At 38.7% G+C, this 12,151-nt stretch overlaps 1 protein-coding gene across 2 annotated transcripts; it reads left to right on the forward strand.

The window, feature by feature from the left end:
* The first annotated feature begins 1,660 nt into the window (after positions 1-1,660).
* LOC109064388 (synaptosomal-associated protein 23-like) lies at positions 1,661-7,916 on the forward strand. 2 transcript variants are annotated; one of them, XM_042774212.1, is made up of 8 exons: positions 1,661-1,909; positions 2,190-2,274; positions 2,737-2,778; positions 2,922-2,970; positions 3,276-3,393; positions 5,957-6,088; positions 6,302-6,446; positions 6,697-7,916. In XM_042774212.1, the coding sequence occupies exons 2-8, from the start codon at positions 2,218-2,220 to the stop codon at positions 6,754-6,756; spliced, it is 603 nt and encodes a 200-aa protein (XP_042630146.1). In that variant the 5' UTR covers positions 1,661-1,909; positions 2,190-2,217; the 3' UTR covers positions 6,757-7,916. The 2 variants fall into 2 exon arrangements, with proteins under 2 accessions (XP_042630146.1, XP_018936983.1); XM_019081438.2 differs by having other exon boundaries at positions 1,663-1,909; positions 2,181-2,274.
* Positions 7,917-12,151: the final 4,235 nt, after the last annotated feature.

Below are 12,151 nucleotides of genomic sequence, written 5' to 3' on the forward strand. Positions count from 1 at the left end.
TCTGGGTAAACAGGTGGTGGGAATAAATGGTTCTTACTGTATCAAAGATTTATAGAACCATGAATCCAAGTGTTTTTATTGTAAGCTGATTTTTTTTTTTTTTTCATTAACTGAACAAAGCAAGAAGCACTCTATGCCACTACAGTTATATTGTGTTTACTTTTTAATTGCTTTAATATAATAGTATTTGTGTTCGTGTGTGTAGATTTAGATTGTTAGATGGTTTTGGCAAACTTCTTATTTTATTTATTTATTTTTTATTTTTTTCACAATTATTTAGGCAAACTTATATTATTCTCATTAAATTGTCCATGTGAAGGCATATTATTGGTCATTATGTAGCAAGTAGAACTAGCCCATGTAAAACAAATATGTTTATAACAACATTATTTTCAACTTTTACAAAGGTACTCTTTTAAAAGAAGTTAAATGTCTATATGGTCTTTCTTAGCCGACAATGGCTGAGAGCTGAGGGCTGTTTTCTATAATTCCAGCTTTCATCTGTTCATGGACAGATTTACTAGCACTGACTCTGAATCCTCTCAGGAGGATTACACAGTAGGCTAGTTATTTGAATTATTTGAGGCCTCAAGAACTAGGACAGTGCCTTTGTTTCAACTCTCTTCTAGACTTTCTGTGTCTGCTGTTTAGGAGACTGCTGAGGAGGGCCCAAATATGCTGTAGTAGAGCCTGGAGGAACCAGCCCTGTTCTCTGAGAGTCTGAGAAATGTAATACAACATTGGATGTAATGTAAAAACAAAGTCTGATGAAAATTGAAAAACATACAGGCTATAGATAAGAGACAGTTAGGATTCCCTTCATCTCCCTGGTTTAGTTCAACATTGTGATGGCACAAACACATTGACATCTTTTATCAGTTACAAAAATTAGAACCATGTGTGACGTACCAATATATTTTGTTGGAATAAAGGTTGCTTTCTACAGCCAGAGTATTTGATGCTTATTAACTTGATATTTATTGGAAAGAAGAATGAAATTCGCTTTTAAAAGGACAGGGTATTTTCCCATGTAGGTCAAAAACTGTCTACCTTCCCACCCCACTTTGCCACCTCACTTCCTGCCCACAAGAAGTAGCAGGCAGGTGCAATACCTGTCATTATCTAATAATTTTAAAGATGTAACTCTATGGCTCCAGCCACTGGTTCATCAACAAGTTCATACACATGATTTTAAACAACATACAACTTCAGAATCTGAGAGCTATGGTCTGGAATAAATATTAGAGGAAAAAGTTGAGGTGGAATTTGGTTATTGCACTGTAAAACGTAACTGATGATCTTACTAATAAAATTAAGTGAAATGAACTTGTTTTAAATAAGTTTGTGGACCTAACAAGTAATTTCAACGTTTTAGCACAGAGAGTTATTAAAGGGGTCATATGATGCTGCTAAAAAGAACATTATTTGGTGTAATGAAATGTGTAACTTATATGCGGTTTAAGGTTCAAAAAACATTATTTTTCCACATACTGTACATTATTGTTTCCTAATATTTTGCAAGTAATGTGAACACTAATAAGAAGTTAATACAACTAATTATTTTAAGTCAACAGTACTTAAGTATACTTTATTAACACGTTTTCTGTACAAACTGTTTTAAGTTGTGCAAACTTAAAATAAACACACTACTTAGAAAAAGTGAGGAAACTGATTGCCTTAAAATTTCTAAGTAAAGTCAACATTACATTTTACAGTGTTGGGCAAGTACCTTTAAAAGCCCTTTCCTGACTACATCACTAATGAGAAGTTACGAAAAAGAGGAGTAAATAAACTGTTTCTCCTTTTTCTGTACCCACAACTGTCACTGAGGGATTTTTGTGATGCTAAGAGGAAACTTTAGCATGTACAACTGAATGATCACAACACTCAGAACTGAAGCATCTTGAGAGTAAGTTCACAGAAACACTTGTAAAGTAGCTAAAAGAGGCACAAAAATATTCTACTTATATAATCGTCACCATGATGTGTATTGTTTTATTATTGTAATTTCTGATTGGGAGCAGTGGCGGGGTGATGGGGGGTCTGCCCCTGATTGGGAGGCTAAAAACGTTTTTTAATGAAAAAGTTGTTTTATTTTCTTTATAATTGTCATACATATTTTCACATGAATTTCCGTCTTTGAGTATATGCAAATGTATTATCTTAAATTTAACTTATAGTTTTCCCAGAGTTTATGTAAAGTTTGGTGCCAGCAGAATGGCAGACATGTCACAGGAGGAGATGATAATTAAAGCCAACCAATTAACAGATGAGGTTAGTTTGTTATCGGTTTGCACAACCACAGTTTATCAGACGTAGTCACTCTTCATTCATCTGAAATGTTTAACACTTTTGTCCTATATGTGTGCATATAATCTTATTTCCGTCATTGGATAAAATATGTGTGTGTGTGTAAAGAAATTGCAAGTTTTTATCTCACAATTCGGACCTTTTTTCTCTAAATTTCAAGTTTATATCTTACAATTTTTTCATATATATATTCCATCACAGAATAAAATATAAAAAAGGTGATTGTGACTTTTATTTTACAGTTCTTATCTCTTTAGCAATTACTACCTAACATCCAGCAATTCAGACTTTTTGAATTCAGAATTAAAATGTTCACAAATAGTCACAATTACCTTATTTATTTATTTTTTAACTCATGGTCAAAAGAAGCTTCCAAAAATATTTGATGTCAAAGTTTGACTAATTTTCTGTGTATTTGTTTGTCAGTCACTTGAAAGCACTAAACGAATGGTACAAATGACAGAAGAGGTAAGAGGTCTTATTTTAACCAGTTTAACCAATGACACATGAGTGCGTCTTAAAAATGTTGTTATTTATCATGCAAAAATGCTGTTGTCATTTGCTCATTGCTTTGAGTTGAACTTGAAATTTAAAAATGTATATTTTTGCAGAGTTTGAATGTTGGGGTCAAAACAATGACTATGCTAGATGAGCAGGGGGGTGAGTCCTTTATCTCTGTACACCTGATTCTTGATGTCTACTTTAATATCCCACAATTTGTAGGCCTGTTCACACACTAAATCATTTCTGTAGATCTTTATAGATGTTGTTTAGAGTACACAGGAGAGTAACTAGCCAAGAAGTCTCTCTTGAATTACAGTCACATTTGCCATAGCTTGGTGTTAAATTTCATGTTCGAAATAGTCATTTCTGCACAATTACACAAAAACTTTTTTGCCTGTGAAATTTTGCAGAAATTTTGCTAATGTGACTGGCCCATGTTTGTTCTCTTTTCCTTATATTAGAAAAACTAAAGAATGTGGAAAAGGAAATGGACCAGATCAACCAAGACATGAAACAGGCTCAAAAAAACCTGAATGAACTGTCCAAATGCTGTGGCCTGTGTTTGTGCCCTTTCAACAGGTGGGATAGAGCATACATCGTATGTATGACAATAAGTTATATATTTGAAGCAGTTACACTGTTTCCTGTGGGATTACAACACAATTAAGACACAAGGAACTGTGGTACAATATTGGAATATAGGCTACTTCAGATGTTTTCAATCAGAGGGCAGGGGCTACTGGGGACCAAGCATTAAATTAAAGCTAAAACATCTAAAAATCAAGATACCAGGTAACCTTGAAAAACCTGGTTATATAAAGAACCCTAATTTTGAAAGTGTGGTTTTATAGAACTGGAAAAGTAAATTAATACATTATAATTTATGAATAAATGAATATACACTAAAGTGCAAAAGTCTTAGGCCACTAGTATTTTTAACAACAGAAAAATGGTTTTAAGTTCTTTCTTTCTTTCTTTCTTTCTTTCTTTCTTTCTTTCTTTCTTTCAAGTGTCAGTAGGAAATATCAGTTTGCCATTACTTGTAAAAATCCAGTGAAGATTTTTTTATATGCACAAGGAATCTGACTGACTCTGACAACAGCCAGTGCTCCACACAGAGATCTGATCTCACCATCATCCAATCCGTCTGGGATTACATGAAGAAACAGAAAAAAACTGAGACAGACTAAATCCAGAAGAACTGTGGCAATGTCTCCAACTATGCGCAAGTGCACCTACAGGTAGGGCATAAGCGGTGTTAAAGGGGTCATATGACGTTGCTAAAAAGAACATTATTTTGTGTATTTGGTGTAATGAAATGTGTTTATGCAGTTTAAGTTAAAAAAAAAAAAAAAACATTCTTTTCTCACATACTGTATATTATTGTTCATCCTCTATGCCCTGCCTTTCTGAAACGCATCATTTTTTTCAAAGCTCATCGGTCTGACAAGCAAGGTGTGCCCAGATTGGCCAGCTATCCAGTGCATTGTGATTGGCCGAATGCCTCAAGTGTGTGACGGAAATGTTACTCCCCTTGTCATACTGTGATGCGTGACCCAGGCAGAACACCGGCGCGACAAGATAAAAACAATAAAACCTTTTACAAATGAACTATTTATTGCATCCAGTGGGGACATTGATTATACACAGATTATAATGATTTATACTGTGTTTTTACCCATTGCGTTGCATCGCGCCGCGCCATGTAAACATAAAACCATGTCTGCATTTGTGATCGGAGAAACTACAAACAACAAGTGCTACTCTACACTGCTCAAAACTCGTGTTTGAATCATCAGTGGCAAATCCTTTACATATGTAAAGGTACTTACATACCGTGAGTCAGTAGCTTCGCTTTCACAACGAAATAGCGTCTTCACAACATGGCACCGGCGGCAACAGCGAGAATCAAAGTTACGCCTTCTTTCTTTGCATGAACATTTAGTCGGCATTATGCAAATCTTCCCACATCGTGACGTAGACATTAAAACACGTTAAACGAGGTGTTTTAGGACAGCTTGGACAAGTCTTAACTTTTATAAAAAAAATATCTCTTTGAGTTTGAGACTTTAGTCTTTGCAACTTTACAGATCTTATCTATTCACGAACACTTGTAACACTCCAAAGAGAAAGGAAAACTTGAAATCGCATCATATGACCCCTTTAAATGCAAAGTGTGGTCACACCAAATGTTGATTTGATTTAGTTAAGTAAATTAATAAATAAAATCTATTTATGACATTATTTTTTAAAGTATCCACACTTTACAGCATTTTTACACAAGTGTCTAAAACCTTTCACAGTGCTACAGCTTTGCAAGTAGGTTTCAGCAAGTGTCTTGGAGACGTTGCCACAGATCTTCTGGATTTAGTCTGTCTCGGTTTATTTTGTTTCTACATGTGATTTCAGACAGACTGCTGGTGAGATATCTCTGTGTGGAGCACTGGCTGCTGTCAGACTCCTTGTGCATACAGAAATCTCATTGGATTGTTAGAATATGGCAAAAGGAATGTTTGGAAATGTAAACTGATATATCCTACTGACATACTACAGGAAAAAATAGAGCTAACTGGCTTTAAAAAAATTTGTTGGTGAAAATACTAATGGCCTAAGACTTTTGCACAGTATTGTACTTTTTGTTTGTTTTTTCTAGTTATGTAAAGCTCTACAATAATCTATAGGGTAGAAATTGTGAAGTCAAAAAAGGCTGAGACCCACTGGCTACATCTTTCTTCAGGCTTATTATTCAAAAGTAGAGGACTTGCCGTATATGATTCTGAAAAGAAAAGCAAATGTTGTGTTTTGGAGTACCTAATGTGAAATGCTGATCTATTGATATCCTCACCAGGTTCTTAACCAGCTTAACCATCAAGAATTCCTTGGTGTACCAGTTTCACTGGAAATACCATGCTTGTAGAATGGCTTCATCAGCTACGTTTTGTTAGTGAATATGCTATATGCTGCACCTTTATCTAGATCAGCCTTAAACCGACATAACCAGCATAAACCAACTTTGCAGTACTGGTCTAATCTGACCTTTTCAGCAGGGAAAATAAACTAAATTGGCTCTTTTAGTTTAAGGTTTTCACCTCAGTGCTTGTATTTGATGTATTTCTTTGGATTTGAATGGATTCTCTTTCAGACTGAAATCTACTGAGAATTACTGGAGAAAAAAGCAGGTCAAGACACCAAAAGAAAGCAAGCAGAACATTGTATCCAGCCAACCGACTGTTGTTCACGATGGACAGGCCCCCACTGGACCCTACATCAAAAGGTGAGGGAAAAATAGCACTGAGAGTTAAAGAATCCAGTTCTCTTAGTGATCAAATGCAACTGTCTGTTGATATGATAAAGTTAGCTGGAGATTTGTTATACATTACCATATGGCATAAGCTGTTAATTTACATGTATAACTCTATGCTTATCCAAAGTATGTGGCTTTAAAGATTGTACAGTAGCTGGAAATGATGCTTGTTTTGTTTCTGTAAATAACAAATAATGATCGAGAAGATGAGATGGAAGACAATCTGAGGCAGGTGGGCAACCACGTTGAGATTTTAAAGAACATGGCACTGGACTTTGACGACAAGATCGAGGACCATATCGAAAAAACTGCTAATATCAATGATAAGGTACAGTTACTCTTATTAAATGACAAGATGGAATTCATTGAGGTAAAGTGCATTTGTGACTCTAGACATTTAGATCTACAGTAGCTGGCTGTAACTAAGTCAACAAATATAGATTTAAATATTGATTATAGATCATAGATAGATGACTCCTCAACTGTGACAAATGTGACTCCTCAATTTAAATATTAATTATATATTTTTGATTTATTTATTCATTTGATTTATTTATTTATTTATTTTTATTTGCCAGATTGCAACAATTACGAGTGAAGTTGCCGCTGTGGAAAAACAAGCCAGGAAACACCAATAAGACATTTATTGTGTTTTCATTTCATTCAGATGAACATCATCATATTTTTATTGTTTTTATTTGTATTATTTATGCCTTTTTATTGTTATTATTATTGTTATCTTGATGTTTGTAAATATCTGGACAGAGCTGTGACCTTCAATAATTAGCATAACGATGCCTTTGGAAAGCTTGATTTGAAATGTGTCTAAATATCTTTTAGAGAAAAAGTGTCCATATGACAGGTCAGATCAGAATTTAAAGTATAAATAGGGCAATGCCCCAGAAATATCAATGAATGTAAATCTCTTTTTAATTTGTGTGAAAAATGACCAGCAGTGGTCGCTGTTAGACTGTTTTGAAATCTAACCACAAAACGCGCTTCCTAAGATGGAGGCCTAAGAATGTAGCATATTCTCTGCTTATGTAAGAGAATTTATTCAGAACTGATCATACAATACAAATTAGATTAATTATCCACGTCCTTCTACCTACTGTCTGTCATCATTTGTGTTCTCAAAGGGAGACACTGGCAGTTTCTTTGCTACTGCAAGTTGATTTGGCAGTTCGTTTACTATGAATATTTACATTTTTATATTATTTTTTTTTATTTTTATATTATTATTTATATTATTTTTATTTACAGTAGAGCCCATTTTTACAATCTTGCCAAGGGTCCACTTACATGCCAGCTTTTCTTGCTTGTGTACTTTCTTCTAATTTATGTAATATCCGCTGTTAAGTATTGTGCAACAATATTCCTAAACTGTATTTAGACCTATTTCCCCTGAAGTTTATACTTGATATTACATACTGACTCATTCATGATTTACTGTCTAACACAAGTTCATCACCTGTGTTTTTCTCATCACATTGGAGTTTTTTCTAGTTAGATATGTTCTGTAGTGGTTTTCTTTGCCCTACCACATAATTTTCGAATAGCAGCAGAGTTTGCTTCTGTCTTGAAAGTAGTCCTATATCAAACAGTCCAACATTTTAGACTTCTTTTTCTTCATTTTCAGAGATACCTAACGGGCAGACTTTTCAGAAGTAACTCTAGATTGTATAATTGCATGTAGTGATATTCAGACCAACATCAAAATATGATATTATATAGATTATAAATATGACAAACTGTGATATTTTAAGCAACAGTCCAATAAACAAGATGTTAATATGGAGGAACTTTTTATACACGATATTGCCATTTACTTAATCTATTTTTTGCTGTCAAAAAAAGTTATAAATGAAGCCAAAATAGCGAGTTCGGCAAAAGGTAGATTTGAACTCTGGTCAACCACATCATTTGCGTCATCCATGCACATCACTCTCCACGACCTGCACCACTACAGACGCTGATTAAAACTTTCCAACGAGATCAAATGAACATGACAAGAGTGTGTGTTTTTTTCTTCTTTGCTTTTCGTTCCTTTTCTGTTATCCTTATTTGGTCATGTTCCGTTCCTCGTTTTGTTAATTGATTAATCCCCACCTGTTTCCATTCCCCTCATTACTTTCCTTGTGTTTATACACCCTGTCTGTTCAGTTCGTTTTTGTCCGCTATTGATGATGATGATGATAAGGTTTGATGTTTAAATGTTCGATTATTTGGATTTGTGTTTGGATATGCCCTTTTCTCCTGTGACTCATTAAAAGAACTCTTTATATATATCTTCTTCTTCGAGCGCTTTACTCAGCACGCCAGCCCGGGTGTGACAGAATAGCGGACCTATACAGTTTAGCGGCGTTTTTTCTTTTCGTGTTTTTTTTTTGTTGTTTGTTTTGCCCCCTCTCGGAATGGAGATCCCAGGCGTCCGACTCTTATACCTGGAGCAACTGGACCGTTCGCTGGAGGACCATACCAGGGACTTTTTCGATCTGGCGTGCCTTACAGACTTCCCGGACCGCTCGCTCTGTGCGTTTTACTATGCTGGCCTGAGCGAGCGGTGTAAGGCACGCCTCCCAGCGAACGGTCCCAGAGAGGATTTCGCCGCGTTCGTGGAGTGGGTGCTGGAACAAAACGGATCTCCGTTCACCGTCTGCCCCGCTGAGGAGGAGATCTCCAGCCCCACTCCCGACCCAGAGACCAGCCAGCCATCACCCCGCTGCACGGAGCTAGAGACCACCGCAGCCGCAGAGCCCGAGCCTATCGCCGACAGGGAGGAGGAACTCGAGAGCGCGACTGACCAGGTGTGTGAGCCGGCAATCCCGTGCGTCGTGGGACGTTTGGTGGAGATCGAGGGCGTGGAGGAGCGCCCCGGCCACACTCCTGCGACTGAGGGTGAGCTGCATGTGGTTTCTGGGAAGTATACAGAAGAACTTATGGATCTAATAGACTGGTTTGGGGAGGTTATTCCTGATCCTTCTGTTCCTTCGCTGGTTCTGTCCAGCCCTGATCCTCCTGTGTTCCCTCCCAACCTCCCTCTCCCGCCTCCTCTTAGACCTGTCAGTTCCTCTGCTCCTCTTCCGCTGGTTCCGTCCAGCCCTGATCCTCCTGTTTCTCTGCTGGTTCCGTCCAGCCCTGATCCTCCTGTTTCTCCGCTGGTTCCGTCCAGCCCTGATCCTCCTGTTTCTCCGCTGGTTCCGTCCAGCCCTGACCCTCCTGTTTCTCCGCTGGTTCCGTCCAGCCCTGACCCTCCTGTTTCTCCGCTGGTTCCGTCCAGCCCTGATCCTCCTGTTTCTCCGCTGGTTCCGTCCAGCCCTGACCCTCCTGTTTCTCCGCTGGTTCCGCCCAGCCCTGATTCTCCTGTTTTTTTCCGCTGGTTCCGTCCAGCCCTGATCCTTCTGTGTTCCCTCCCATCCTCCCTCTCCCGCCTCCTCTTCGACCTGTCAGTTCCTCTGCTCCCCTTCCGCGGGTTCCACCCAGCCTCGACCCTTCTGTTTCTCCGCTGGTTCCGCCCAGTCCAGATTCTTCTGTCTTTCCTCCCATCCTCCCTCCCTCATCTCGTCCTAGACCAGTCAGTTCCTCGTCCTCATCCCCGCTGGTGCCAGTCAGTCCCGCAGCTCACCCTCAGTCCCGCGCCATCTGGGCGCGGAGTTTCGCCGCAGGACTTCCAGTCACCACCCCCACCTGGGCGTGTGGATTCCCTGCCTCCGCCTCCAGCCTCCGAGTCCTGGACTCCTCCTCGGTCCTTCGACCCGGCGGCTCCGCCTTGGCTCCTAGCTCCCTCGTCTCCACCGTGGCTCGGCATCCCACCAGCTCCAACGGGTTCCCTCGTCCCTCCGGCTCCACCTTGGTCAGTCGTCGACCATCCGCCGCCTTGGGACTCCATTCCTCTGGCTTCGCCTCGTCACTCCATCCCTCCGGCTCTGTCAGGCTCCTCCTTCCCTTCGGCTCCACCTCCATCCTCAGTCACTCCGGCTCCGCAGCGGTCTTCCGGTGCCCCGCCTCCGCCTTGGTCGCCTGAGCCTTCTGCTCCGCCTTGGCCCTCCGGATCCTCGGGGTCACCCTGGCTCTGCGGTTGCTCGGCTCCGTCTTGGACTCCTCTACCATCGGCTCAGTCTCCGTCAGTCGGCCCCCTGGTGTTGTCGGCCCCTCCTCCACCATGGCTCCTCCCACAGTCGACTCCACCATGGGCCGCTTTCCTGGCTGGCCTCTGGATATCCATCTGGCTCCTACTGCTCCGGGCTCCTCCATGGCTCCTCCCTCCATCCACTCCACCCTGGTAACATGCTCCATGCTCCTTCTCCATTGCCTGCCCCTGGCCTGCCCCACGCCCACCTCCTGAACCCCCACCCTCCCTCCGCTGGACTATCTCTTTCGGTGCGAGGACGCACCGTTCCGGGAGGGGGCGAACTGTCACAGTCATGGACTTTCTGTTCCTTTTCTGTTATCCTTATTTGGTCATGTTCCGTTCCTCGTTTTGTTAATTGATTAATCCCCACCTGTTTCCATTCCCCTCATTACTTTCCTTGTGTTTAAATACCCTGTCTGTTCAGTTCCTTTTTGTTCCGCTATTGTTAAGGTTTGATGTTTAAGTTTTATGTTTTTTGGATTTGTGTTTGGATATGCCCTTTTCTCCTGTGACTCATTAAAAGAACTCTTTATATATATCTTCTTCTTCGAGCGCTTGACTCAGCACGCCAGCCTGGGTGTGACAATCAAATGAACATGACAAGAGTGTGTGTATTCTCAACATTTTATTTAGACTTTATTCTCGTAATTTAATGAGTTTATTCTCAACATTTAATTAAAACTTTTTTTCTTAAAATTTAAAGATTTTTTTTTCTCGAAACAACTTTATTCTCAAAATGTAATCATTTAATTCATTCAACATTTTTTTTGAAATCTAACTAGTTTAATCTCGCATTATAGTGACTTTAATCTCGAGATGTTTTTTTTTTTTATTATTATTATTGCTTGGCCCTAATCCTCTTCCGTGAATAATGATTTAAAATGATTTAAAAGTCAAAACAAGATTTAAATGAAGAAAAAAAAAAATCAAGATATAAGCTGACTTGATTTTAACTGTCATTTTTAATGAAGAACCAAAATCTGAATATATGAGGGAATTTAAAGTGTAATAGACCTGGAAATGTTTTGGAAAATTTTATAATGAATATAAATTATGTCTTGTTACATCAAGCACTAAAATATGTTTGCTATTTGTTAAAAAAAATAATAAATAATAATAATAATAAAAAACATTTAAAGGAATCATTGTAACTTCAAACAAAAGTCATGTAATTTCATTAGTAATAAAAAGCAGAAATCTTGAAGAACATTCAGTTTTTGATTTTACTTTTCTATAATTACATTTAATTATTTCAATATATTGTTACTCCTAGTTTCTCTAGTTGTATTATTTCAGCCCCCATAAATGCTTAATACATTAAATGTTCGTATTGAAATTCCACTGAAGTTTAATTCAATTCACATGCTTTTTCACATTATATATTATTTTAAAGCAGCTTTACAGGAGATGCATGGCAAGAGTACTTTGTTATCAGAGGTGACTATGTTAAAGTAATGTCCATATGACTTGGATTTCCTTTACATAGTGTGTGCAGAGTGGTCTTAAACAGTGCTCGTAAGCATCCTTTAGAATCCTAAAATAACAAATGGGACATCTGGTTTTGTCCACAAGACTGTGAGTGTACCATTTGGGACAGGGCCAATACAAAAATTTACTTATACTGAATGAATCAGCATTTTTTAACAAATCAACTTAATGCCATCTATTGCTGTATCTTGCAGAAAGAGTCACTGAAAAATCTCCACCAGCAATGCACGGACCGACAGTCTGTCTGAAACGCACAAACACAAACCCTGTATTGTTGGACTGAGACATCAGAATGCCACTCAAATAAACAAACTTACTGTTTTATAAAATAGTACATAGGATACAATACTATATTTCTAATGTTAGCATGTATTCATACTGTACTGGGCAAACTGGACTACCTTTGTGAAAAC

The sequence above is a fragment of the Cyprinus carpio genome, chromosome A17 (genome assembly GCF_018340385.1).
Source record: "Cyprinus carpio isolate SPL01 chromosome A17, ASM1834038v1, whole genome shotgun sequence".
Lineage (NCBI taxonomy): Eukaryota > Metazoa > Chordata > Actinopteri > Cypriniformes > Cyprinidae > Cyprinus > Cyprinus carpio.

Excerpts from the sequence above, each read along its gene's own strand:
- LOC109064388 (XM_042774212.1), top strand. The coding sequence starts at position 2,218 with ATGGCAGACATGTCACAGGAGGAGATGATAATTAAAGCCAACCAATTA. Across the intron at positions 6,089-6,301 it reads ACTGGACCCTACATCAAAAG|AATAACAAATAATGATCGAG; the intron begins GTGAGGGAAAAA and ends TTTGTTTCTGTA. Across the intron at positions 6,447-6,696 it reads CTGCTAATATCAATGATAAG|ATTGCAACAATTACGAGTGA; the intron begins GTACAGTTACTC and ends TTTATTTGCCAG.